The sequence below is a fragment of the Podarcis filfolensis genome (genome assembly GCF_964270895.1).
Source record: "Podarcis filfolensis genome assembly, chromosome: 1".
NCBI classification, from domain to species: domain Eukaryota; kingdom Metazoa; phylum Chordata; class Lepidosauria; order Squamata; family Lacertidae; genus Podarcis; species Podarcis filfolensis.
This window is the reverse complement of record NC_139604.1, coordinates 45083363-45109613: the sequence shown is the minus strand read 5'-3', so window position 1 is coordinate 45109613 and position 26251 is coordinate 45083363. Positions and strand designations below refer to the sequence as shown.

Here is a 26251-nt window from a genome sequence, read left to right as displayed (position 1 = left end):
AAGCACAGCTGAAGCATGTCTTCTCTCAAAGTGCTTAGTGGGTCCCTATAGTGGGCCTGCTATAAGCCTGTGCCATAATACTGGTTCTCTTACAACATCTGTTGGTGTCCTATAAGAACATTAAGGTGAGGATTGCAGTATGTTTTAAGTGCACTGAAAAATCGTTTACTAGTGGGTCTGGTAACCCAGCTTTTTGCATTTGTGCAGCCCAGACAGAAACACTAATTATTTGACAGCAAGGGCTATATACCAGATTTCGTACTCATTAGAATTTTTCTGTTGTTCCTATGCAGGAATCAAAAACGTCTCACAGTTGCATAAATGAGACAATGGTTCCTTAAAGTACCCCCTCTCCAGAAAATTATAATTAAACTAAGCAAACTAATAAATAAATGAATGCCAAATGAATTTTAGACTGGAAAAAGAACCATGTTCATCATCTTCATACCTCCTCATACAGCCAGGCTGCTGTCTTTCTCCTGAGACATGGCAAAGACAACATGCAGCCGTAATATCAGGCACAGGTTCAGAGCAGTGTAAGGTTTCCCATTTCCTGATACACTTCAAAAGAATGCCTGTATTGCAAAGATAGCTTTGTTCTGGTTAGCATCAAGTTCTCAACAGCCTACTGATTTAGAGGGAGTTAAAGCTATCAGCCATGCCAGAGAGCACAAACATAGATCAGCATGCCTCTATTTCCAATGTTCAGCTGCGTGTGCCGTTGTTTGTGTAGCCAACAAAACACAACCTACAAGCAAGAAGAAGGTACCGTCAAGCTTCAGGGCACATCAAGGTTTTCAAAAGTACAAAAACCTTTAGGAAAAATAGCTAATAGTGATCTCAGTTCTAATAGTGATCTTACTTCGCCAAGTGGTGATGACTGGGAACAGAACACCAATTGATCATTAAGAGAAAATAGAAAACTTTGTAGCAGGCTGCACTTGTAAATTCTAAAGAATGGTGCCTTTCCACAGGCCCATTCTAAAGCGATATTACACACACACACACACACACACACACACACACACACACACACACACTTTCTTCTGCTGATTTAAAGACTCTTCTAAAATGCTTTACCTGGAATATAGTCAGAGTATCACACCCAGCTCTCGCTTCTAGACCCTATGGACTAGTGGTCATTTTCTTGGCTTTTTTTTTTGCAGTACTTCCCTTGAAACTAGGTAAAAGGTAAAGGTACCCCTGCCCATATGGGCCAGTCGTGTCCGACTCTAGGGTTGCGTGCTCATCTCGCTCTAGAGGCCGTGAGCCGGCGCCGTCCGAAGACACTTCCAGGTCACGTGGCCAGCGTGACGAAGCTGCAGCTGGCGAGCCAGCACCAGCGCAGCACACGGAAACGCCGTTTACCTTCCCACTATAAAGCGGTCCCTATTTATCTACTTGCACTTAAGAGTGCTTTCGAACTGCTAGGTGGGCAGGAGCTGGGACCGAACGACGGGAGCTCACCCCGCCGCGGGGATTCGAACCGCCGACCATACGATCGGCAAGCCCTAGGCACTGAGGTTTTACCCACAGCGCCACCCGCGTCCCTTGAAACTACAAGGTTTACATTTCTCTATCCTTGGACAGAATGCACATTGTCTATACAGTAACCTTTTAAAAATCCACTAGAGTTGTAATTTCTATTGGGCATTGGTCTGCTGCCCACTCAAAGCTAGAAGCAAGCAGTCAGGATTTAAAAAAAAATATTTTTTTTGAGATGTCTGCAACCAGTCCTTTTAAAAAGTACCCGTCATTGTGAGGTAGCAGGACCAATAAAACAGTGGCTAGCTGGCATCCCTACATGTAATGCTCCTTTCTTATTTCTGCTTCTATAAAGCCAAACCTATTACTGACAACAGTAGTTGAAAGAAAATGATACAGTTGGTACCTTGGTTTAAGAACAGCTTAGTTTAGGAACAACTTGGATTAAGAACGCTGCAAACCCGGAAGTAGGTGTTTTGGTTCGTGAACTTTGCCTTGGAAGCAGAACATGTTCCGCTTCCTGTTGAGTGTTTTCCATTTGTAAACTGAGTCCCCCGTTGCTATGGGAAAGCACACCTTGGTTTAAGAACGCTTTGGTTTAAGAACGGACTTCCGGAACGGTTTAAGTTCGTAAACCAAGGTACCACTGTACTGGACTTCCATAAGGCAACTTACCATGGTTCTGTCATCTAAAATATCAGCAATAAGAATTTCCCAATATCAAGGAAGCAGACAGGCCATAGCTAAAAACCTTGTGTCTCTTGTGGAGGTCATTTTTGCGCTTTCATATGCACTGATCTAATTTGCATGTAACACTAAACTGTGGTTTAGCATTACATGCATGAGCCTTATTCTGCACAGTTACAAAGAGCTCAGAAGCATATTATTATTATTTATTAAATTTCTATACCGCCCTTCATCCTAGGATCACAGGACGGTTTACAATATAGAAACACAAAAATAACATAGTAACAAATGAAAACAATAACTCCCCCCCCCCAGGGGCCAGGATTTAGGGAGAGACAACATCATGTTCTACATGGAATAACACAAAACATTTCTTTTTATTGTTAGTAAATTCATAGAGAAATTTCTTAATGAAGAAAAGACACACTACACATCTTGCTTTAAAAAGAAACTACCCATGTTATCAGAAAGATTGTAGGTTTTTGCTTTTTTTAAAAAGATACACAGTATTTTGTTCTTCACCTCTACTTCAGTTGCCCTGGATTTATGAGGTCACTTTCTTTAACTTGTGCATTTTTCTACTCTTTCAAGTTCTGCTTCCATGCAAATTATTTTGTCATATACTGTACACTGGGAAAAATAACAGAGATCTGATTCTGTGGGATTTTTATCAGGTTTTTTAAAATGAGAATATAAGATCTTTACAATATCAACTTTATATCCTGCCTTGGAGTCTCAAAATGTTTGTTCTTTCTGATAACATAAATTCCAGTACGGAAGAGTTCTTTGAAGAAAATCTCCTGTCTAGCCATTTTTGTTTTAGCCCAAGTAGAGTTTAATATTTATATTGTGTGATTAAGCCAAGTATCAGTAACCATCCATCAAAGCATCTGCTCCTTATTTTTCTGATAGAAAACTTTATATAGCTATAGGTACCGTAACAGCTACACTTCAGTAAATGCTATCAATCAAATTAAAAACAAACTTGGTCAAATGTGGCAATCCCAAGTCAAAATCCCACCTTAGACATAGTCACACCTGGTCTTTCCATACAGGCAGAGTAAGCAAATAGCATACAGAGAGCAAGTTATGTTTTTTAAAAAAATTATCCACATAAACAGAAATCCAATAGAGCAAGCAAAGATCTGGGCTTGAAGCCTTTGTGCTGATCTGTTACTGCAGATCCCATCTGCATTATACATTTGAAGCATTATTAGACCACTTTAAGTAGTCAAAGATATCTAACCTTGCTCAAGAGTTAGCAAGGGCTACCAAACAATGGAGCTAGTGGGAAACCCCCCCCCCATTTTAAGTAATTTCCCCCTCCCATTTTGAGCACTGGATGACACAATGTTTGGTAGGTCCCTCCCCACACAACCATATGAAGAGGTGTTTGTGGGGAATTCAGGAAGCTGCAGAAGGGGGAAGGACGAAAATCCACTGCATGAGTTTGCCTTCTATTTGCACAGCTCTGGATACAACCCAGCGTTTTATGGACTTACTGTTTTAAAATTCTTAGCAGCCCTGAGAAGTTTTACCTGAAGAACAGCAATCATCAAATAAATAAAAGTAAATATGGAAAACCCCCAGACCTTCATTCAATAAAATGGAAAAAATATATTTGGAAGACATTCCATTAATGTCAAATGGGACTAATTTCCACATACTTATCAGAGGAGTGAATCCAATAGGCCATTGTAGAAGCGAAACAACTTCCACTCACAAAGCAGAACAGGTTGGAGAACTCCTACAGCTGATGGGGGGGGTGTATAGGGGCATATAGAGAGTAGGAAAGGAATTTAGGTTGTGCTGGTGAAAGTCATTGGGCTCCTGCAATGATCTGGTTGGATACAACACAGTTTGAGCTAGTATTTTAGCAGGAAATAACAGCTGCAGCTTGCTTGAAAAGTAAAGCGTTGGTGGAAATTGCCCCCTCCCAAATTAGAATATATTTTATTCAGACTTTCTGAAACATAATTCTGGAATAGATACTGTTTTTAAAGAATAGTATCTAGTCTTCAAGTCTTCAAGTGTAGAAGCACTCTTCGTCTTCAAGTGTAGAAGCATCTGTGGCAAACTGAAACAGGGCACATTTATTAACAGTAGAACCTGCCAAAGTATAGCCCAGGGGAAATGCATGCAGCTAGAGCTCTTAGTTGAAATATATACCCCATTCAAGTGGTCCGCAGCCAGTTATTAAAAGGAACTTCTCTGTTGTTGCTGCTGCAATATTGAAAGAGATGTTGTTTTGAACAGCACATACACAGTGTGATTGCAGATACAAAGGTGTGATTGCAAAACCCACCGAAACAAAAAAATCCAAAATGTAAAACAATGACTCCATCTCTACATATCATGGACAGGTTGTGTAACTTTTATAGGGAATATCATCAGTGGGAAAAGCTGCATTGCTAGTAGTTTCAGACAGGTATTTTAAAACAAATTTAAGGTGGCCTCTGATTAGCCATGAAGTTCACTGGATGACACTGGACCAGTCGCTGTCTGAACCGACATGTTTTCAGTCTACAAAAGCAGAGAATGAAACTTGTATAGTAGTAAATTACCCATGATGACAAGCCCTCATATGGCAAAATATGCTGGTACATATATTTCCAAAGAACAGTAATGCAAAGCATAATACTCAGTGTTAGAATCAGCTGACAGTCACATGTGGGCAAACAGTAGTGTAGTAGCTATCACTCTGGACTCTAGCTAGGAATACCCTGTCTAAGCCTAGCCTACCTCAAATGCTTACTATACTGTAGGTGTAGGTAATGCACATTTGTGGATGCCACCTTGAGCTCAATGGAAGAAGGATGGGATACAAACATAAACATATAGTGAACAGCCTACTGTTTCACATACTGGTGGGGCTCATTTTGAGCTGCTCATAACAGATTGTAGACAATCATACTATTTTTTACACATATATTTAATTCAAGGAAGAGACACCTTTAGGTCATTTGAAATTGTGCACCAAAGGCTCTTGCCAGGTAAATGATTAATTCAGAATGGCTGTTTTCCAATTTCTCAAGTGCACAACACTGGTGAATAGTACTCCTGCTGAATACTTTTTTCCTGCTGTGAACATGTCCCTCCATGTTCCTGAGTTCGACATGGGATACTTTCTTGTCCCCCTTTGCCCCAAGCACCCACCCAGAAAGCTTGCCTTACCTTTCCTTCAAACCTGGCCGTGCTTCCAAGTGGCACCCGGATATTCCTTGGAGGTAAAGTAAACGCTGGTGCTTCTGTTGGAGCAGGAGACTTTAGAGAGGAGTGGTCCAGGGTCAAGGTGGCTTTGGAGATCCTAGTAGTCGTTACCAGTTTCACATCCCCCATGTTAAGAGCTTTAGAAGCAGATGAAAAACAAGGAAGTACAAATGCCAGTTATTACTTCTATAGGGACACTGTCAAACCACAGAGAAAATTAAATTAAATACCCAAGTCTTATTTATTTCAGAGGGAGAAGCAAGTAGGATGAAAGCTGAAAACAGGCAATTGTTTCTCAGAACACTGAAGTGTTAAATCTCTTTCATCCAAATCAGTGCAAATTAAATGTGCTCAACTTTTGCAGGATTATGCCCAATAAGAGGACATTAAACCTATAGGAAAAGGACACCGTTGCTCTGGAAACCGCTTGGCTGCAAGAACAATGAGAATTTTTTTAAAAAGAAACCGAACACATAAAATAATTGATCCCTCCTTGTGTGTGAAAAACTGGAGGAATAACCAAGCTAAAGCAACTATGAAATAATAACCACAAGAGCTTAATGGGAAAGGGGTGGAGGGGAATCCAGCAACCTGAAAACTACTTGCATCAGTAATAAATAAATGCAATCGTCTAGACGAAAAGTGTGGTTTTAAAGATGGACTGTCTCCATTTATATGGCTTTTCCAGGACAGGACAGACAAGAATTAACTGTACTATAAACAATTTTGCAACAGCAAGCCTCACAATGGGGAAGGGAAATGAACCAAAAGCCTAGAATTATGCCTACAGTAGTTGTGTCTTTTCTTTGCACTGATTATACAAACTGATTTCACAAAATGTGATGGCAAATCATCAGGAAAGGAGTTTCAGAAACAACTATGCAACTGCATTTGGAAAGCTGCAGATTATTTTTTCTCTGTGATTTTTAATGTCTGCTAGGTCAAAGTCATAGTGATCCCATACCAGCCACTGAATCCCCTTATAAATCTCCACACAATCAAATACAGCTTTTGCCTTGCTGTGGCACTACTCGTCGACAATATGAATTCTAGACCCCACTGAACCTTGCTCTGACTTGCTTTTTATTCTTGTTGCTCTCAGTCTCATTCAGTCCCTGCATCTACTTGTTGGTCCCTCAAGTGTCTTGCAGCAGCTATTTCCAAATTTTAGTAATGCAATTCTTAAATCCTGCACTGACTTCAAGGCTCTCTTGCCTTTTGCAAGCAGGGGAATCTAGGCCTACTAGAAGAACGACTGCTAAAATAATTTTTTGATGAAGATTCTTCCACAGTAAGAGCAGGAGGAATCTCTTTTTAAAAAGGAAAACAGAGGTTAAAATATTTAAAACATGCAATACCACACAAATTAAGCTTTTTGGCCACCTGGGTAACTAAGCAGCCGGATATCTACATGCCAGCAAAGCAGACACACCAATGGAACTTTCTTTTTATATTCAGGTATGTAATGGCCACTGCCCCAAGTGCCTCTAACAACTTCTTTCATGATTCTCAGAGTGGATTAACAATCACTCCCTCTTCACAAGGAATCAGGGAACTGTAGCTCTGTGAGGGGGATAGGGGCTGCAGCACCATTAACAAACTTCAATTCCCAGAATTCTTTGGTGGAAACCATAACTTTTTTAAAATGATATCAGTGTTTTAAATATATGGTGTGTGAATGTGGCCTTATTCAGGTGAGACCGGGTGTACTGAACGTCAACATCAAGGATGGTGGCCAAATCAAGCCCCTGAGGCCTATCAAGCCTTCAGAGCTCTCCCCAGGCCACCTCCCCCTCAAGCCCTGCCTTGTTCCAGTCTGTTTTTGCCTAACTCAAATGTGTCCTTGAACTTTGATAACTCTGCTTGCTTGCCTGCCTGCCTGCTTACTTGCTTAGAAGTTAGAAGGAGATGTGTGAGAGTATACAGATTACTGTAGCTTACTGTACAAATTTAACATTTATGTTCATTGCTTCATCCAATTTTGGCCCTTTGAAGGTTTCCCACAAGGGAATGGGAACCTCGAGCTGAAAAATGTTTTCTACCTCAGTACTGTAAAAGGTAAAGGTAAAGGGACCCCTGACCATTAGGTCCAGTCGTGACCGACTCTGGGGTTGCGGCACTCATCTCGTTCTATAGGCCAAGGGAGCCAGTGTTTGTCCGCAGACAGCTTCTGGGTCATGTGGCCAGCATGACTAAGCCACTTCTGGCGAACCAGAGCAGCACACGGAAACGCCGTTTACCTTCCCGCTAGAGCGGTACCTATTTATCTACTTGCACTTTGATGTGCTTTCGAACTGCTAGGTTGGCAGGAGCAGGGACCGAGCAACGGGAGCTCACCCCGTCACGGGGATTTGAACCGCCAACCTTCTGATCAGCAAGTCCTAGGCTCTGTGGTTTAACCCACAGCGCCACCCGTGTCCCTCCTCAGTACTGTACAACGTCATTAAAAAGGGTAAGTGATGAATTTTTAATGGACAAGACTTATGTAACGATTAAAAGAAAAGGTGGGGGTCTCTGGCATGCTACATGTCCAATACTTTCAGAAATGTATGTGAAACAGCAAGTGACACCTCTGTCCTCATCAGCTGACATTTATAAGGCAATAGCCACGAATACAAAAAATAGTCATCAACAACTTTGTGCAGTTCTAGGCAATTATCAATTTATTAGGGAAAGGACAAAAGCACTGGTTCACAGGGAGGAAAAATGTGGACCTTAAGTCAAGAAATTAATTTCCCTTCTTGTTTTTCCAGTAAAATAAAAGTCTGAGATCACAGTTGGATCCCATTCATGAGACTGTCCCAAGAAAAGTAGACAATCCACTTTGATTTTTTCACACATATAATTGTTTTCAAAAGTCACAGTACAATTACTAAACATTACCTAGTCTATTCTGCCCTGTGCAGTCACAAAACCTAGAGAACCTTGCAGCTGAGCAATCAGAGCCTCTGTTTCCCCCTATCTGAATGTGCACACACACAACTATAGCTCCAATGCTTTTATCCAAGCTATCGCATGCTTTGTCATGAGGAATGCCAGGGGCTCCACAACCACAGGTTGTTAATGCTAAGTTATTACAGAGGTGACACTAGGGTGAGGACAAGCATGCTAAAGGCTGGAATGCCGGAATGGGATAGAATCTGGCTTACAGGAAGGAATGCATAAAGGCACCTGGATTCCATTTTCAAGTTCTCCATGAGTGCTCTGAAATCTAGGTAAAAGATTGCTACCCTCTACCCACCAGCTGCTAACTGAAAAATTCAGTGTATTACCCACACCTGAGAAAGAAAAATATTTTCATCCATAAGCCTAGAGGCAAAGGTAAAGGGACCACTGACTATTAGGTCCAGTTGTAGCCGACTCTGGGGTTGTGGTGCTAATCTCACTTTATTGGCCGAGGGAGCCAGCATACAGCTTCCGGGTCATGTGGCCAGCATGACTAAGCCACTTCTGGCGAACCAGAGCAGCGCACGGAAACACCGTTTACCTTCCCGCCAGAGCAGTACCTATTTATCTACTTGAACTTCGTGCTTTTGAACTGCTAGTTTCGCAGGAGCAGGGACCGAGCAATGGGAGCTCACCCTGCCGCGGGGATTCAAACTGTCAACCTTCCAATCGGCAAGTCCTAGGCTCTGTGGTTTAACCCACAGCGCCACCCGCATCCCTATCCATAGGCCTACCTGCACCCTATAAGAATAGCACCCTAGGACCTTCAATGGATGAAATATCAGTAATACAGCATATAGGTGTCTTTTAGTGGATAGAAACTCTGGAGTCTTCTGTAATGCATACTCATGTCCATAATTTTAAAGTAAGAGGGTGAGTGGAACTTCACATGAGAAGGCTTATATTCCAGTCTTTCACTCTGCCAAGTCTGTTTTTCTTAAGAAATCATATTCCAAGGTTTAGCCATCCCCAAATATGCAATGCAGTCACTTTCATGACAGCATATCTGTCACGGCGGACGTAAAGTGAGATGGAGACTTGCCAAAGGCCTCATGTCTCGTATTCCACTTCCTCTTTTCTTTTTAAGGAATGCTAATCTGTTTTCTTTATTAATTGAAGAGACCCCACAGTTCTATACTATGATATTATTCCTACTATTCCTATTTTGTAGTCTTAAATCAGGAACAATTACTCCTCACTGGCCAAAATCAATGTTATTTTAATAATGATATAAACAGCAGCTGGGGGAGGGGTTTATTTTCAGAAAGAAAATGGTATGGGGCGGAAGAGTTAGATCTCCTCTGCTATGGCTGCTTTTGGTGAGGGAAAAGGTGTCAGAAATCCCAAATAAGGGATTCAAATGTGCTACAGTGGTACCTCGGGTTACATATGCTTCAGGTTACATACGCTTCAGGTTACAGACTCCACTGACCCAGAAATAGTACCTCGGGTTAAGAACTTTGCTTCAGGATGAGAACAGAAATCATGCTCCGGCAGCACGGCAGCAGCAGGAGGCCCCATTAGCTAAAGTGGTGCTTCAGGTTAAGAACAGTTTCAGGTTAAGAACAGACCTCTGGAACGAATTAAGTACTTAACCCGAGGTACCACTGTACTGAAGTAATGCCTACAGTTCTAAAGCCGGCAATTATCAAGGGAAACTTTAAATGTACATCACCAGTCCAGAACATTCATATTTGCAGTAGTTACAGCAGAGTTACTAAAACCAGGGCACAGTCTCTTAATGCATGTCCAAGGCACATGATACTGCAGTCATAGTTAAGCTAAGCAGTCTGAACAACTTAGCTGGGACCCCATGTAGGGTCACCTGGAGTTCTAATGTGGAAGGGTCATAAAATGGGAAATGTAACATGGGTAGTAGCCTTTAAAATAAAGAAAATCCTTACAAACAATACCAAGAGTAAACTGCTTCAGAAAATCTAGTTTAAAAGCATCTGACCCCCTATCTACTCGGTATTTGATATAGATGGTGACGGTATGTTTAAACTCCAACAGGTAAGGAAAACTGATTTGAACATAGGATTTGAAGATGATGTTTGGAAAGCTTACTGGAATAAACCTATAATCACTACAGCATCTAAACAAATTCAAGAAGGTATGATAAAGGTTGTCTACAGATGCTACACAATGTTCAAAACTCCCAGTGTTTTAGGCACGTTTCATTACAGGGAATTTCATTAATGCAAGCAATTTCTGAGCTCTGGGTGCAGTACTATGCCTAAGATTTCAGAATAAAACTGGCACTGCTGGAAGGAAAGTACATTTTTCTGGTTCCCCATTTCCAGCTGCAGTTTTGCAGTTTTCAGATGTGGACTAGACCATGTGAAAAATTAACAAACATTTTAGCTGCAGTTCATTCATTTTCAGCTTTGTATTGTTTTTATTAAAAGTGTGTTTAGATACTCGGTTGCCCATAACTTACATTTAAGGTGCCATTTAGCTTCTAGCTTTCATTTTTCAGTTTCTAACACTGATGGTACATTATGCCTGTACGCATAATGTACCATCAGTACATTACTCCACCATTATGCTAGAGAGGTTGCTTAATCCCTGGCACAGATTTACATATGTGGTGGACTTGCTCAAAATTTAATTATGAATCCACAATTGGCACTCTTAAATGATTTTTGTTGAAAGTAAGTCTCCAGGCCTGCTAGAAAGAGAGTTACAGTGCAATATAAGCAATTTCTGTGAAACGAGAGTGAGTGTGGTGTGACCACCTTGTATATTTTTCGTGGTACTGAGAAATGTTCCCTATTTCCATTAGAAGCAACAACATCAATGGGTGTAGATGTGTAAAATCAACACTGTATGATATCCACAATCAGGACCAGAAAGAAAAATGTAGCTGACCTCCTTTAGTAAGCATAGTGACACACTCAGTGAAGATGAGAGCAGGGCAACATGACTGGTTGATTTAATCTTGGCCATTCCCTGCCTAAAACAACAAAGAATTCAGGGATTCCCTACATGTGTTAAGGTAAAATATAAACCCACAAGGACTCTTGATAGTGAAGCTCCCTGTGACGACTTATTCCCTCACCTAGGTGCAAACTAAAGCTGGGCATGATGGAAATGAAAACTGTACTTTTATTAAGTAGCACTCAAAGAGGGATAAAAAGCATGGAAGTGTCACAATTAAAGGCACAGTACTTATTTTCTGTCAAAAATGCTGTTTCAGGTTGAAAGAAGAACTTTACTTTTAATTACCCACAACAGAAGTGTTTTTTTCAAAATTATCTCCTCCTAGAATGGGGCTTTCCACTTTTCCTCTTCCTGTAAAAGCACCTCTATCCCCTTTTGGGGATCTTTTCCTCAGGAAATTAAACAGGTTTATCCTGCCTACCAAATCTCTAAGCATACCTAGCTACTTCCGTAGCCAGGCCCTATCTGCCAGCAAAACTTCCAGTTTTCTATTTGCCATCCACATTCTTCCCTGGTTGGCTGTTTCTCCTGCCTGTCTTAATTTGATTAATGGTCTCCAGGATGAGAGACCATCACAAGCATACGGTTGTTGCGGGTGTTGTTTGTTTGTGTGGCCATAACTCCCACTCCAAAGCAGCTATTTTGGGACAAGCGCTCCCACCTTCACAATATTCATAATACGCCCACTGTTCCAAACAGACTGACAACCCCTGAACTAGACATTCTTTAAATAGCAGATTATTCCCTCACAGCAGCTCTTTAGATAACCCTGTCTTCAAGCAAAAACTACATTAACTATAATTACAATGCTGAATATGGCGTAACATCCACACAAAAGGATAAAAAATACAGATGCACAACATAATCCTTTCTAAAAAGAACACAGATCCTTACAAATTCTCACACTATGCGCCATAATCTTCCTAATACTGAGACAAGCTGAGCACATTTCAAGCATTTTCTGTCAGGAAACTGCAGCCCAGCCCCACTGCCTTCACACCCTCCCCTTGCTTTCTGCCTCTCTACATGCAGAAATAAAGGCAGGAAACAAAAAGATTAAGTCATAACTAGCTGCTCTCACCATAAATTTGTGGCAGGAGGTAAATATGTACTGTCGGCTTCCTACATAGCTGTTTGATTACATTAGGTTTCCTTTGCCCCAGTCAGAAAAAGAAGGGAAAGACGGAACTTAGATGCAGCCAGTGTTTACAGCTTAAATTTATTATTTACTATTATTATAATTATTATTACTATCATTATTATACTTCATTCCACAGCACTGCAATGTGGATTTTTGCTGCTGTTTTGTATTGTTCCTTAATAATGGGAAAGAAAAACACACTGGTTGTTGCTTGTATATATGTAACTACTGTATTTCACATTTTAAAATGTTGATAACAAAATTCAGTAAGTCCCTGCTTGGCCCAAACATATATTAGAGAACTCAGCAGAAATGTTGCTAGAAATTTTATTATCCTGGTTACTTTACACCCACAAGGTAGGATGACTAGTTGCAAAAGGGGCAAGAATACCTCCTACCTTTAACAATGGGAAAGACAAAAGCATTTCAGCTGATTTAGCTTCACTCACCTCTGTATGACAAGCTGCATGCAGCTTTCAAAAATTTCCCACTTCCACACAACTGTAAGGGTACAGGAGGAGCCTTAGCTTGCCTTGGCTTATTGAGAGAGCCAGCGTAATCTGCTCAGCTGCAGAGCACAAAGGAATCAAGTGCTCTGAGATTAGAAGATATCTAGAGGGGTGGCCCATCCCATTTAGCTACCAAAGGCAAAACAGGAAATGCTGCCTTCTGCTCCCCCACTGCATCCCCCCACTTCTGACAGTCACACCCCAGTTCTTGCTGAGCTTGATGGGAGTCAGGGTGCCCCTCAGAGCATTGCTGCCCACTAGGCTTCTCTGCCCAAGGGTAGGGAAGATGAACGGCAACACCGCACATCTCCCCCTTGGTGGTGGAGCGATGCCTTTGCACTTCTGCCATCTGAGGTGGGCACTTCATCCTGCCTCATGTGTGTGCCATCTCTACTAATCTGACACTCCACCCTCTGACTCTTAAAGCAGCATCCATTCCCCAATTAGGATTGCCAGTAAATATATCATTCTTAAAAGATGCACTTTTAAACATTTGCCTCATAAAAAGTACCCCGATACTACACATTGTAAATGATTCCAGACTCTCTTTTGAGGCATACCAAACACCCATCTTCTCTCTGCTGCAATCCCTTCTTAGCACACTTCTTTATGCTAATCAGCCGAACAATTAAGTGTTGCACTACTTTAGGTAAGGTCAAATGACTGCCACCTGGTGCATTGTCCGCCTAAGCTCTATTTTGTAGAGCTCTACTAGGATTAGTAACAAGGAAAGGCTCCGCTCGCAAAACTTGTGTGGTTTATTACAGTGCAACCTCAAGAAAGCCACCTTCTTTCCCTCCCTCTGGACTGCAATATAAAATGTCATTAAGAACATTTACTACTAGAGTTGCTAGCTATAACCTGGAGATTTGTCTTTTATCTATAAAACTGCTGCTGAATCAAGGGACACAACAATCTCTCAATTATTTTTCCTCAGCTCTTCAACATGCCAGATTCATACATAGATTTAGAGGGATAGGAAGAATCTCCAAGTTGCAACACTATTAACCACTTCAGAGGTTTTTATGGAGCTATAGCAGAAGAATTTACAACTTGCTTTCGAGTAACATGTCTGTAAGGAAGGTGCAACGCCATAACACATCCTGCCAGTGTTAGGGTGACAGCCTTGTGGAAATACATATTTATTTATTTTTCAAAAAAAATAAAGGAATTATATAGCTGACAAGTAACAATAAAAGTTGTAGGAAGGGCCTTGAAAGCATGTTTTCATCCATGTTTGTAAAAACTCAGAATGAAGCAAGTTAAGTAGTCTTTGGTGCAATTTCAGGGCCCTTGTTAGAAATCGACCATTATACATACAGATGTATGCACTGTATTATAATCTTTCTAAGAATCTAGTGGTCTCGTGCACAGACCCCATCACTCTTCAGAGAGCAGAGTTGTAGTCTAGGAATGCAGCTATACATACCTGTCAATTCCGTGCTTTGGCAGAGACACAGCTGATTTTAAAAGTAGCCTTGTGCCAAGTCTATCAGGCGCCACCACTCTTTTCATCTCCAATTTTCAATTTTAGATACCATTTTTTAACATGGCTGCACATGCACAGACTTTTTAAAAAAATAAAATAAATGTAGGTAAACAAAGGTGGTTATACCCAATGGGGCTGAAGAGCAACAGAACTCATTCTCTGTTTTTCTAACTGGAAACCGTGGCAGGTGTGGCTACACTGCCCATGACTTCCTAAAGAATGTATTTTCTTGCTCAATCTTATGTTGTAATTGTATTCCCTGGGAGTAAGTTTTATTGAACTCAAGGACTTACTTCTGAGTAGACAATGACATGCATAAGAACTCCACTATTAATATCTATCTGCCAAGTCTGAAGTGGTTAAGATATTGCTGGATTTTTAAGTGCAAATTACATGGATGTATTAATGTTGATTAAACCACTGAGTTCTACATATAGGGCAAAGTAGGTCCACTGAAATTATTGGGCCTACTTAGTCATGTTCATTCATTTCAATGGGTCTATTCCAAATAACACTTAGGGCTCATCCACACTTAACTTTGCTCCATGTTTCTAGGCACAGGTCTGGCCTTTCCATGTCCGTGTCCAAGCACTTTTCTTTTCCCTGCCACTTCCCCCATGAAAGCAAACAGCAAGTCACAGAAAACCTGAATGGCTGTTTGCTCCAATTCAGTGGTGCAGATTGGATTTCCTGGGGAAAGTGGCAGGGCAAAAAGAAAAAGAAAAAGCTCTTGGACAAGGACTGGGAAAGTGTGGGCCTGTGCCTGGGAAGCACAGGGCAAAAAGTAAGTGGGGGTGAGCCTTTAGCTGAATACTACCCAGCTGAATAGTACTGTAAATGAATTTTAAACCAGGACAACCTTGCATGCCTAATCTGAAACAGTAGATTAGGAAGTAGCAAATCAAGTATTGACCAAAGAGGAGGAAAAAAGTACAGCTGTTAGCTTTAAAATATTTTTTAAAAGAGCAGATAAAATGTGAAGCACACTGCACATTTTTAAGGCAATCTTCTATACTCAAGAGCTATTTTATAAAAGCAGAATGGAAATTGAAACAAGTGGGAGATCCATATGGTAAGCAGAACACAAGAATCCAGAGGGAAGTGAGGAGGGAGTCATAGGCATTTGTGGTGGCAAATACTCCAGCTGCATCAGAAACATATGTTATGATTCTACACCATGACAGAAGGAGGAAACAATCTGTAGATGTTACAGGGCAATTTAAGTCTTAGTGATTATGCCGGATGTCCCATCTTATAATACATAGCATTTATTCTTAACTAAGGAAAGGCCCATTGAATACACACTGCTGGTTTTGGTTCTGTGTAGCTTCAGTCCTCCTTCTCCCAATACCATTTACCAGTTCCAGACTGCCTCCCTTCATGCAGTCTTTCCCAAGCAAACACCTGAGTTTCATGCAGGAACGTGGGAAACTTTGCATTGGTTCCCTTTGTCTCACCACAAAGTTAGATGTCATTTGAGATGGGATGGAAAATAGGCAACATTCCTTCAGTGCATTAATTTCTGCGTGTTGGTTACAGCAGCTATCTTGCTACCATTATGGTAGATTACTGTCATTCTCATTTTTACAGACCAGAAACTGAGGTTTAGGGTGCTTCTGGACTAAGCAAGGTGCATGATTTCTCAAAAGTAAGGCCACAGAGATCAGTGTGATTAACTATAAAGCGAGAGTGGGAGAATCTCAATTTCAGGTTATCTCATTTTTCAGTCTTTGCATTAAAAAAAAAATCCTCACGAAAATTTATTAGCATTTTAGTATGAGTTTCCCCTAATACACATTTTTCTATGCAATTTGCCCTGATATCACATTTTTGCAAAACAATTTCCCCTAATTTAATACAATTTTGTATTTTATTTCCACTAATATATGCACACTTTACGGCAATTATAAGCATTTCTGTACATATTGCTTCGCCGGAGAACTGCATTGCAAAATTCAAAGAAGTGTGAATTTCAAAAGATGGCTGTGTTTCAGGGTATGAATTAGGTTAGCCTTGCCTTTGAGTGGAAACAAATTGAATTTCTCCTCCATCAGGTACATGTTTTCTAAGTGGCAATTCCACTCACACTTATTTTGAAGTAAGCCCTGGAGAACCTATTCCAAGTAAATGTGTGGAGAATTGAGCCATAGGTTCCTCAGCATAGTAGCTGAAAACCTGGTAGTAAAATAGGCAATATCTTAAAGAAATAGTACCTGTCATGACAGCAGTTTGGGAGCTATTGCTAGAATGGTAGAAATGAACTAAAAGCAAGCAGCACAGTTGACCTGACTTGTACAGGCATATAAAACCATCAAACACCAGTTTTATATCTCTTTAACCATCAGAGTCTCTCCCAAAGTCTACTGGAAATTGTTAGCTGAGTGAAATGCGAAGTTTCCTAGGACAAGGGAATGAATATGAAACTAGCTTCAGTCTCTTGGGCAGATATGCTTTGGATGCCTAGCATGTGTCTCAATCAACATATTGGTTAAACGCAAAAAACACTGAGATTACTAAGGAAATCACACCTCTGGAAGTCCCTTTGAAGAAAGCAACAACAACAACAAAAAGAAGCCTCGCTAAACAAAGTATCTGAACTTAAGGCTCTTTGGCTCAAAAATAATGCTATGTGTTGTAGACACTTAGGGTGGCCAGAGGTCAGGACTCCTGCACCTTTAACTAATATACTGCCATTTCAGCAGGTGTAGCTTGCACGACCCACTGTTAAAGGTGCAGGGATCCTCTTCATCAGCTGCCTTCCCTAGACAGACTGGACATTTGCAGGGCTGCATGAGTCCCAAAGTATGTGACAAACCAAATTCTCCAGTGGACAGGCCAGCTGGTTTCACAGTGAGTACACATGCAGATGCAATAAAGGATAGGAGTGAAAAGGGTAAAACTGCCCAAAGACTCTTTACCTCTCCACAGGCACTCTCTCTTTTCTCCCAACCAAAAACACTTCCTGTACTAAAGCTGTGCATGAAACATTTCAGGGAGGATTCTACTCTCCTCACCCACGTTGCTTTAAAAAATGCATCTCCTGCTTCTTCTCCCTCCAAGGATTGGGATATATTAATGTCTACATGCTCAGATTTGTTGCCTTTCCATATAGTTCTGTCCTGACAGCTGGGTGTGTGTGTGTGTGTGTGTGTGTGCAAACTGAGAACATTTAAATTCCAACTGCACTATGTTAAGCCCAGTTGCTGTGTACAGACATGTAATGTCTGCAACTGCAAGCATCTCACTGCCATTTTTCATTATTGTAGAGAAAACTCACAAAGCAGGAACAACCTAAGTTTTGCTAAATCTCCTTATTATAAAGGCATCCACCTAGAAAATATAATCCAACTCCTTAAAAAAATCAACAATTATTTTACCGCAAATGTCAGTTGCATGTTGTCTGAATATCTGATTTTAGAGAAGTAACCCTCAACACAGGATCTTTTACTTGGAGTTTGGAGCCTTACAGCAATTCTGTAATTCACCCAATATGACTACTTGCACTTACCTCCATGTGCCATTACCCAGTTCATCTTGGGAAAAGATTCTTTGTCAGGATATTGTGTGATCTCAGCTATATTTAAGAAAAGGGGAAGCTTCCTGAAGAAACTTGAAGTTCCCTGTGTTTAAAGAGCTAATTTCATTTCCAACAGTTCTTGTAAGGTACATATATTCAAAACAAGTCAATGCCAGGCAGATAACAGCACAGCAGGAGGACCAGTCTTTCTTGAACAAACTGAAATTTGCCACTGAGTATAGACTTGTTTTCAGCCTTGTAGTCAATGACTGTAAGCTCCATAAACTGCTTTAATAATAGCACCACTAAGCTCTTAAATAGCACTTTCTACCCAACCCAGGGCCTTAAAGCCCTTTACACACAATAATGGATTAAACCTCTCAATGCCAGTTGAAAGCATGCAGGGGGAAGGCATTGCAACCTGCATTTCAAAGATATGGAAACCATGGGCAAGCTGAGCTCTAGCATCACACTAGGGTACCCAAGTAAAAATGAAGGCATCTTTAACTGTGTTGATAGCCTTTAGGTACATATATCTGTTCCTTTGTGCAAAAAGATGTTTCCGTTTGCTCTATAGGACTTAAGAGATCACATGGAACCAATTTGAGATGCCCATGGACACATTCTGGAGCAACGTCTGGAAGGCTGGCAGTGCATTTCTACCTATATCTGATCTCACTGGAACTAAGCCTAAGGTATGTCATGCTCATCTGATAGCTATATGCAGGTAACCAGGTCAGGAGACTGGGTCACAGCACTGAAATAGTATCTAAGACCAATTGCTCAAGGTCATCATCACCTTTTTTGACCAAGGCAAGGCTCCCACCCTCACCTCCTTTCAAATAAGTCATCGTAACCAGTTTCCATTATTAGAAAGCATACTAGGTTGTGACTACTGGCTACCCACCTACCAAGTGTCATTCTCCACTAGAATAGTTGCACTTACGATGCTGCCAAGTTTGACAGACAATTCACAAGGACAAGTTTCTCCACATAAACATGTATACAGTACAGGCAACTCGCATCATAACATGAGGGCTTGGTTCCAAGAGTTGTGCTTATAGGTGTAAATTGTGTATAGCCAGAATTACCCTTGCAGCTGTCCCACAGTAAGCCAGCTTGCCTTCTATAAGACAATCTCCCCACCCTAACCCTAAAACCACCGCAAGAGTTGCTGCAAGTGCTTCTTTTGTCAGTAAAGACTTAACTATCAGACAAGTGCCTTCCGTAGCTGGGGTGGGCCAGGGCAATACATCTCTGCAGGCAAACAAAGAGGGCATGGAGCAAGCCAGTGAGGGAGGTGGCCCAGGTAGTCCCAAGAACCTGCCTTGGATTAAGGCATAGGTTCTGCCCCTAGATGCACATACTACATCCTTTTATCACTGGGCTCCCCATCCCCATCCTGCTGGGTTTAAGGGACTTCTCAACCCAAGTTCACCAGCAACAGCACACAATTTCTGGCTATGGACAGAGATTGAAAGCTCCCATATCAACCCACCCTAATTCATCTCTACTTCAGTTAATTTGTTATCTGTTTTGCCAAGAATACACCTGTCTAATTAAGAACTCCATATATGTCAGTACAGTAAGTTTTAACTTCACAAGTTGTAAGTAACTAGCAAGGTTGGCCCTCAAAGAGTTTTGAATCTGTTTTATATCCTTCCTTCATTCTATGGGCCCAGTGCATTCTTTTCACCAAAGGGTCACCATTCAAGTAAGGCAGGGCTTCTCAAAGGCTTTAAACAACAAAAGCGATGTCCAGATGTTTCCAGTAAAGCCATAGGTTAGATGTAGCAGGGCAGATTGTTCAGAAGCAACATTAACAGGGCCTCTTCTGTTCTTTAGAATTTTGGATTCTGGACGTGACAGACAACACATAAGATGAGCTTTGTTCTGATAAAGTGGGGGATACAGATACATAAGGATGATAAAAGAGTGCAAGGAATAGATTTGGAATGCTTGGGTTTTGCAATCTGAAGCTTTTCTAGACAGCTGCTGAACAGAGTTAAGTCCCTGATACTGATGAAATTTAACATTTTACAAAATAATCGTGACTGTGGTTTTCCGCACTCCACTGCAGAAAGATGGGTTACAAGTGCTAGTCTGAGTTTTTGGGATTGTGAAACCAATTTAAATGGGATTGTTTCACTTTATTCAATTAGGTTTTCACTACATTTCACTCCCAAATCAAAATTCTGTATCCCAGAAACCCAGTTTCCACAATCAGAACAAAGTTATGCTCATTGTTATGCATTGTTAGAAGATTTCATTTTTGAAATGAAATTTCATCTTCATTTTTGCTTATTTATTTAGCAACAGCAGTAATTTTGACTTTCATATATATTCCAGAATTATTTGCAAGGCAGGGTAGGTAGCAAGGAGGCAGAGATAATTGGAGACACACACAGGGAATACTAACAGACGAGGGGAAAGTTTGCAATGCCCTATTGCCCTACTGGCCAATAATGCCATAAGCTAATGCCAGAGGTGGGATTCAAGATGACCTTAACAGATTGGAGAACTGGGCCAAAACTAACAAAATGAATTTCAGTTGGGATAAATGTAAGGTTCTACACTTAGGCAGAAAGAAACAGCTGCATAAATATAAGATGGGGGCATCTGGCTTGCCAGCAGTACATGTGAAAAGGCTCTAGGGCTCTTTGTAGACCACTTGCCTAAACAGTGTGATGCAGCAGCAAAAAAAGTTCACATGTGCTTTAACCCCTTTTTGACTTATTGCTGATTTTAATTTTCTTTTGATTTTTTTATTCTTGTTTTTAATTGTTTTTATTGCTAATTTTAATGTTACATTCTTTTTGTAAACTACTTAGAGGTTGTTTTTTAACAGTCAAGTGGTATATAAATCTTGCTAAATAAATAAACTGGACTCTGGACATACAGACACAGTGAGCAGAGTCTGGACACACACTAAGTCGCTTCCTGCTCTTCCTTGAAGTTTCGAAGGTGAAAGATTCTACAACTATCTCAGGCTGTTTTTCACACAACTAAACTGCTCTTATGACAAGTAAATGTTTAATATCCACTGTGAGCCTTTCGTCCCGCAGCTTAAGCCAATTTGCTTGTTGCCTTTTCCATAGCAGAAAGAGTAAACAAAAGCTTTCCCCTCTTCTTCCTAACACCCTTTTTCATGTTAGATAACTGTCAACATTTCCATTCAGTCTTTTTGGTTGTAGCAAAAGCTCCATGCTTCCTGCAACTCCTCCCCACTTGCCCTCTAGACACGTCTTCTCCAGCCCGGTGCCTACTCCAGATGTTGTTGAACTCCAGCTCCCATCAGCCCCTGCCAACATGGCCAATGGTCAGGGATGATGAGAGCTGTAGTTCAAAACACCTTGAGGGCATCAGGTTGGAGAAGACTGCTTGTCATTCCTCTGGGTCTCCACTGAATTCTTCCCCTTTTGTCAACTGTCCTCCTTGAATTGTGATGCCTAGTTTTAATTTGTCTAGTTATCAAATAAAACCCTGCTTGATAGGATACTGAAATATATAGTGAAAGTAAAACTACAGAATATGTCTTCAATATTATATAACTTGCATTGAAATTATGTTACCTTTTAATAGAAAAATATTTTAAAATAAATATCAAGATGCATATTTACTAGAGAACCACCTTGTCATGTCATATGACAATTTTGATTTTTAGATCAATGAACAGCACAATCCTATGCATGTTTTACCCAGCAAAGTCATTGAGTTTTACTCCCTACTATGTGTGTTTAGGGTCGCAGCCAAATATTTATTCCCCCCTTCAAAGCCATTACCTAATCTATTGATTGTCCTAATTAATCATTAACTGCTCATACTTCATGGAGGTGACGAACTCCTGGGAAAGTATGAAAAAATCAATGAAAGTTACCATGAATCCCAGTGAAAAAGGCTTGCCCACCTACCAACTGCACTATAGTTGAGAGAAAGATATTTGCAGAAGAAATTTTTGTATCTTGACAGTAGAAAAAGATGATACACAAAATAGCAAGACCCATGGACTCTCATCACCTTGCAATATAAGTGCCAGACAAACCCGTTTAAATGAGCTAAGGAAGGTCATGCATTCCTAATTTTGATCACTTAGGTCAACAGGTTAGAATAAGAACCGAGGCAGGTATGCATGCTGACATCATTATGGTAGGGATGTTCATGCAATTCATTTATCAAAGTGGCTTTGAAGAGACCATATGTATCACTGTGTCACAGTGGGAAATTGGTTTCTTGTCCATTACCGCAAGTCCCCCCCCCACACACACTTCTACACTGCATGGCTGTTTTCCTTTACTTATGTTTCCTGCTTAAACTGATGTAGTACAAATTGCTATAAAGTTACCCTGAGAGGCCAATTTGCAGTAAAAATCATCTTATTGTTTACCAGTATGATGTAAGAACACCAGTAAGAGGTACACATACGTATTTATATAAAGGCATTTCTGTAGATATATTTATATAAATATAGTGCTATCAATAAGCATAGATGTGCATGATAAACCATGCAGAGGGAGAAATTCTAAGCAAGGTGGTGATCACACTCACCTCTTGGGGTTTGCACTTTCTATAACGCCTTCTACAAGCACTGTAACCATGCTCGATAGACCTTTTCTAAAAGCATATGATGGCCAAGGAGGTGTTGCTCAGTACTGATTATATTAGCCACAGTTACCTCAATACTTTGCCAAACAGTACCCGGCTGCCTTGCCAAAATCACAGCTAAATGGCGACAAAGCCAATGGGAACAATCCCCATTGGCCTTGGATTGCCTTTAGATCAGAGCCTTGGCAAGGATTGCTAAGTATGTGTGTTGTGAGATTCTACCGTTAGGCACTAGCCATAATAATACTTTCCACATCTGTGGAAATTAGACACTTTTTGGAAAGTGTTTCCCTTCCACTGAATATGTTTTGACCAAAAGCTCTGCAAACTCTCATCATTTCAATTTCAAACTATGAAGCCATTTTACCCAAGAGCTCTGTTAGGGAGGGGGATAATACTCAAATAGGACTTAGTCACTCTTGATACAGAAATGAAGCAGATAATCCTTAAAGGTGGTTTCCTGTTGCAACCCAGGGAGGGGGGGTGTTGTCTAAAGGCAGGTAATCCTTACTGTTAAAAGTTTGAATTAAACATTTTTGCAGTACTGTATAAGCGTACAATTAAAGGGTTTGTTTTCCTTGACTTTTCTTATGATACACTACACCAGCCCCCAACAAATTGAGCAACACATTCAAAAGGGGTCAAGAACCAGAGAGGATGCCAGCAGAACTCTGCACGATATACTTAAGATAGAACATGTCATTCACCAGACAAAACGGCGTTTATTTCAACAGATCAAATGAGACAAGCCAAGAAACCCTTCAAATATCTCCAGGAGAAACACATCTGTTATCCCACATGCATAAAGAATCTACTTGCATATTGTTCACGTTACATCTTCCTCTGAACTTGACGCAGGTCATTTTGAAACTATGCACTAAATAAAATACAAGTTTCCGAGATACAGACAAGGGCGTAATTTTGACCACATGTTTGCCAGGAATGCCAAGTCCTTAAAAAGGTGTTGCTGTTGTGTGTTTTTTTTAATGTTAACTAAACAGAAATTGCTCTCTAGCTTTTTTAAAGAATTTCATAAGTTAAAGTGCTATTCACCCATAATAAAAATAGACAGCTTCAAATACAAACTGTAGCTGTTTATCTCAATTTTATAAAGCCATTATGTCAATACTGAGTAGAAAATTTAAAATTTGAGGCAGATTTACCACTCCTAACTCCTAGTGAGGCAGGCTGCGTTCCTATTAATATGCCTCTTTAGGGTAACCTCTCCCCCTCCCTTAATGCTGTTTTTCACCAGCAATTGATATTTAGTGGCATATACTGCCTCAGGACATGGAGCAATGGGAGGAATCACAGAACGATGGTAGAGCACATGCTTTACATCCACAAGGTCCTGGGTTCAGTTTCCAGTTGAAATGAGATCAGACAGCAAGGCTGGAAAAGCCCCTTGTCTGATGGCCCTGCAGAGTTACTGCCCTACAGAGCATCTAATACTAGGGTAGATGTAGCAGGGACCCGATCAATAAAAAGCAACATTTTATGCTCAGGTTTCAGGTATTATGTTTTCTAGTACTGTATTGTTTCTTTTAGAGATGATAGGAGTCTTTAATCCAGACTCACATCAGGGCCTATGGAAGTAAAATTTTCCTTAATACCTGGTGGTTGTAAGGCCTGGTCCAAACAGGCAGCTTGCCTCTGTGGGTTGCTGATTGGTACATAACCACATTACAGACAACTTCATATGGCAAGCTGTTTGTGTCTGCAACAATCTTAACCACACTAACCAAACCCTTGGTTACGGTGGCATACCTGAGCAGTGTCAGAAGCCGCTTCGCATAAACAGCTTAGCCCACAAAGCTGACCTCATACAGGTGTAATAGAAGCAGCTACGCATCTGCCTGCCTGGCTGCAGGTATAATTTAGGCTTCAGGAAGTTAATAAAGAAGGAACTATCAGTCTTGGTTGAGGGGTGGATTTTGTGTTTCCTCAAATGAAATGAAAATGTTGCATTTCTCCATTGGGAACCATAGAGGCCTGTCTCAGAAGCCTTTTGAAATCAGGGCTCAAAATGTAACAACATAGCTAAAAGAACCCTGTAAAAAAAGGTACACATCCCACTAAATCTTGCTGTTATGTGGTACTATGGCTGACATCCCATAATCTCCAAAGGAGAAAAGTGCTAATGATTTTGAATACTGGGAAAAAATACATCAAGTTCTTGGAACTATGCAATACATTCACAGATCTTTCTACTTCTTGGAACCCTAACCTCTCCAGCACTATTAGTATCCTACAGTGTGCCTAAAATGACATCATCCTATGAGATGGAAAATGACTATTAATATTCGAGTTTTGAACTATACCAGTTCCTTTTACACGTACGTCCACATGCTAGAGGTTAAAGTGGTCAACAAACATACAACTGCTGAGCAGCTAGAGTTGCACATAAAGCCTTCATTTTGAAAACAGACAGGTCAGATTACAAAAGAAAAGGTTGCACACGTATTGCCAGGATTGTAATAAAACGCATTCAGGAAGCTTATACCATGATGTTGTGAAGTCATAAAATGATCAGATATGCCTGGAGTCTTGGAAAGAGCCCATGAATTGCTTTAGGACTGGCAGCATTCATGTGTTGGTGACTTATTTCTCTCCCTGTACATGGAGCGGGGCTTCTTTAACGAAGGGCAAATAAAACAGAAAATAAAAGTAAGAGAGGAAGAGTAGAGTTCTGGAGTAACAGTACTTTACTCACTGGCTCTAGTTTTTCTCTTTTCATCAAGAGTAGCATGCTGAAGTTCTGCTTGGCTTGTACCACTATGCTTTCCCACTTCAGCTGCCTTTCTGCTATGGGGACAGGAGACTCTGTAACTCAAATTGCTGCCTCCTTCAATACTTCAGAGGGAAGTCTTTCTCCCTGCCCAATCAGAGAAAGCATGGGTGTGTCATTTGAAGCAGGAAGCACACATACATACATACACTTTTCCTTCTGGGGTTGGCTAACCAAGCTTCCTTTGAGGGTGGACATGCAATGAGTCCCCTATTTGAAGGGCTGGCCAATCCGAGATAGGGCAGGGATATTGAAGTTGCCGATCGACAGGTGGCTCTGGATAGCAGACTGAGCAAGGATACTGCTCACCTATTCACAGTATTTCCCATTATGGTGAGATGTATTTCTATAGTTGTCAGTGCTAAATTTGCATCTATGCATGTAAATTAACATAAGCAAATTTTATGCATTTGCATTTTTTATGTATTGGGTGTTTTTTTGTTTTTTGTTTTGTAGAACACAAGTGGCTACCCAACTGCCCTCTTCACATCTTCCTAGAGTTGTTTTTTACTAGCTCCCTATCCTCCCACCCAGCAATTATCAAGAGCGCGAGAGACTGGCCAAGTCAGTGCAAGTCAGCATTATTCTGTTGGTGGCAGATGGGTATAGCTGATAGAGCAGTTTCTTCTCCCTGCCTTAGCTAGCATAGAGCTGGGCAACCTGCCAACAGCATGGGACCCAGTGGAAAATTATTTGCTTAAAATCTTCAAAACTGATTTTTCTCCTCCAATATTTTAAGGACTGCGTGGTATTATAATCCCAGCCACAAGAAAGCCAATAGGAGCACCTGTAATTGCTTGAGAAATACAGCTGGTTGCCAACATTGTAGATTACTTTTCCAGCAAAGGGTGTCTGGCAAATCACTCCCTCCATCAAATCATACTGAAGGCGGCTGCTGCTGCTGCTGCTGCAGCCACCATAATCTGAGATAGGC

At 40.8% G+C, this 26251-nt stretch overlaps 1 protein-coding gene and 1 long non-coding RNA gene across 14 annotated transcripts in view; one reads left to right on the top strand and one right to left on the bottom strand.

Moving 5' to 3' along the window:
- Positions 1-26251, bottom strand: part of MYLK (myosin light chain kinase) — a 184216-nt gene that overhangs the window by 128858 nt on the left and 29107 nt on the right. For 7 of the 12 annotated variants that reach the window (XM_083583789.1, XM_083583792.1, XM_083583779.1 and 4 more), the window contains exon 2: positions 5347-5519. The exons of 3 other annotated variants lie outside the window; for them this stretch is intronic. In XM_083583789.1, the coding sequence (XP_083439915.1) occupies positions 5347-5511 (165 nt within the window). In that variant the 5' untranslated portion in view covers positions 5512-5519. Of the gene's footprint in view, positions 1-5346; positions 5520-12861; positions 13003-13481; positions 13499-26251 lie in introns of those variants that run through there. 2 more of the 12 variants (XM_083583788.1, XM_083583787.1) reach the window with 2 other exon arrangements.
- On the top strand, positions 11125-23608 carry LOC310749400. 2 transcript variants are annotated; one of them, XR_014541603.1, is made up of 3 exons: positions 11125-11326; positions 18505-18622; positions 23137-23608. It is a non-coding gene; the product is annotated as an uncharacterized lncRNA (long non-coding RNA). The 2 variants fall into 2 exon arrangements; XR_014541604.1 differs by lacking the exon at positions 11125-11326 and adding an exon at positions 11718-12371 and having other exon boundaries at positions 23137-23589.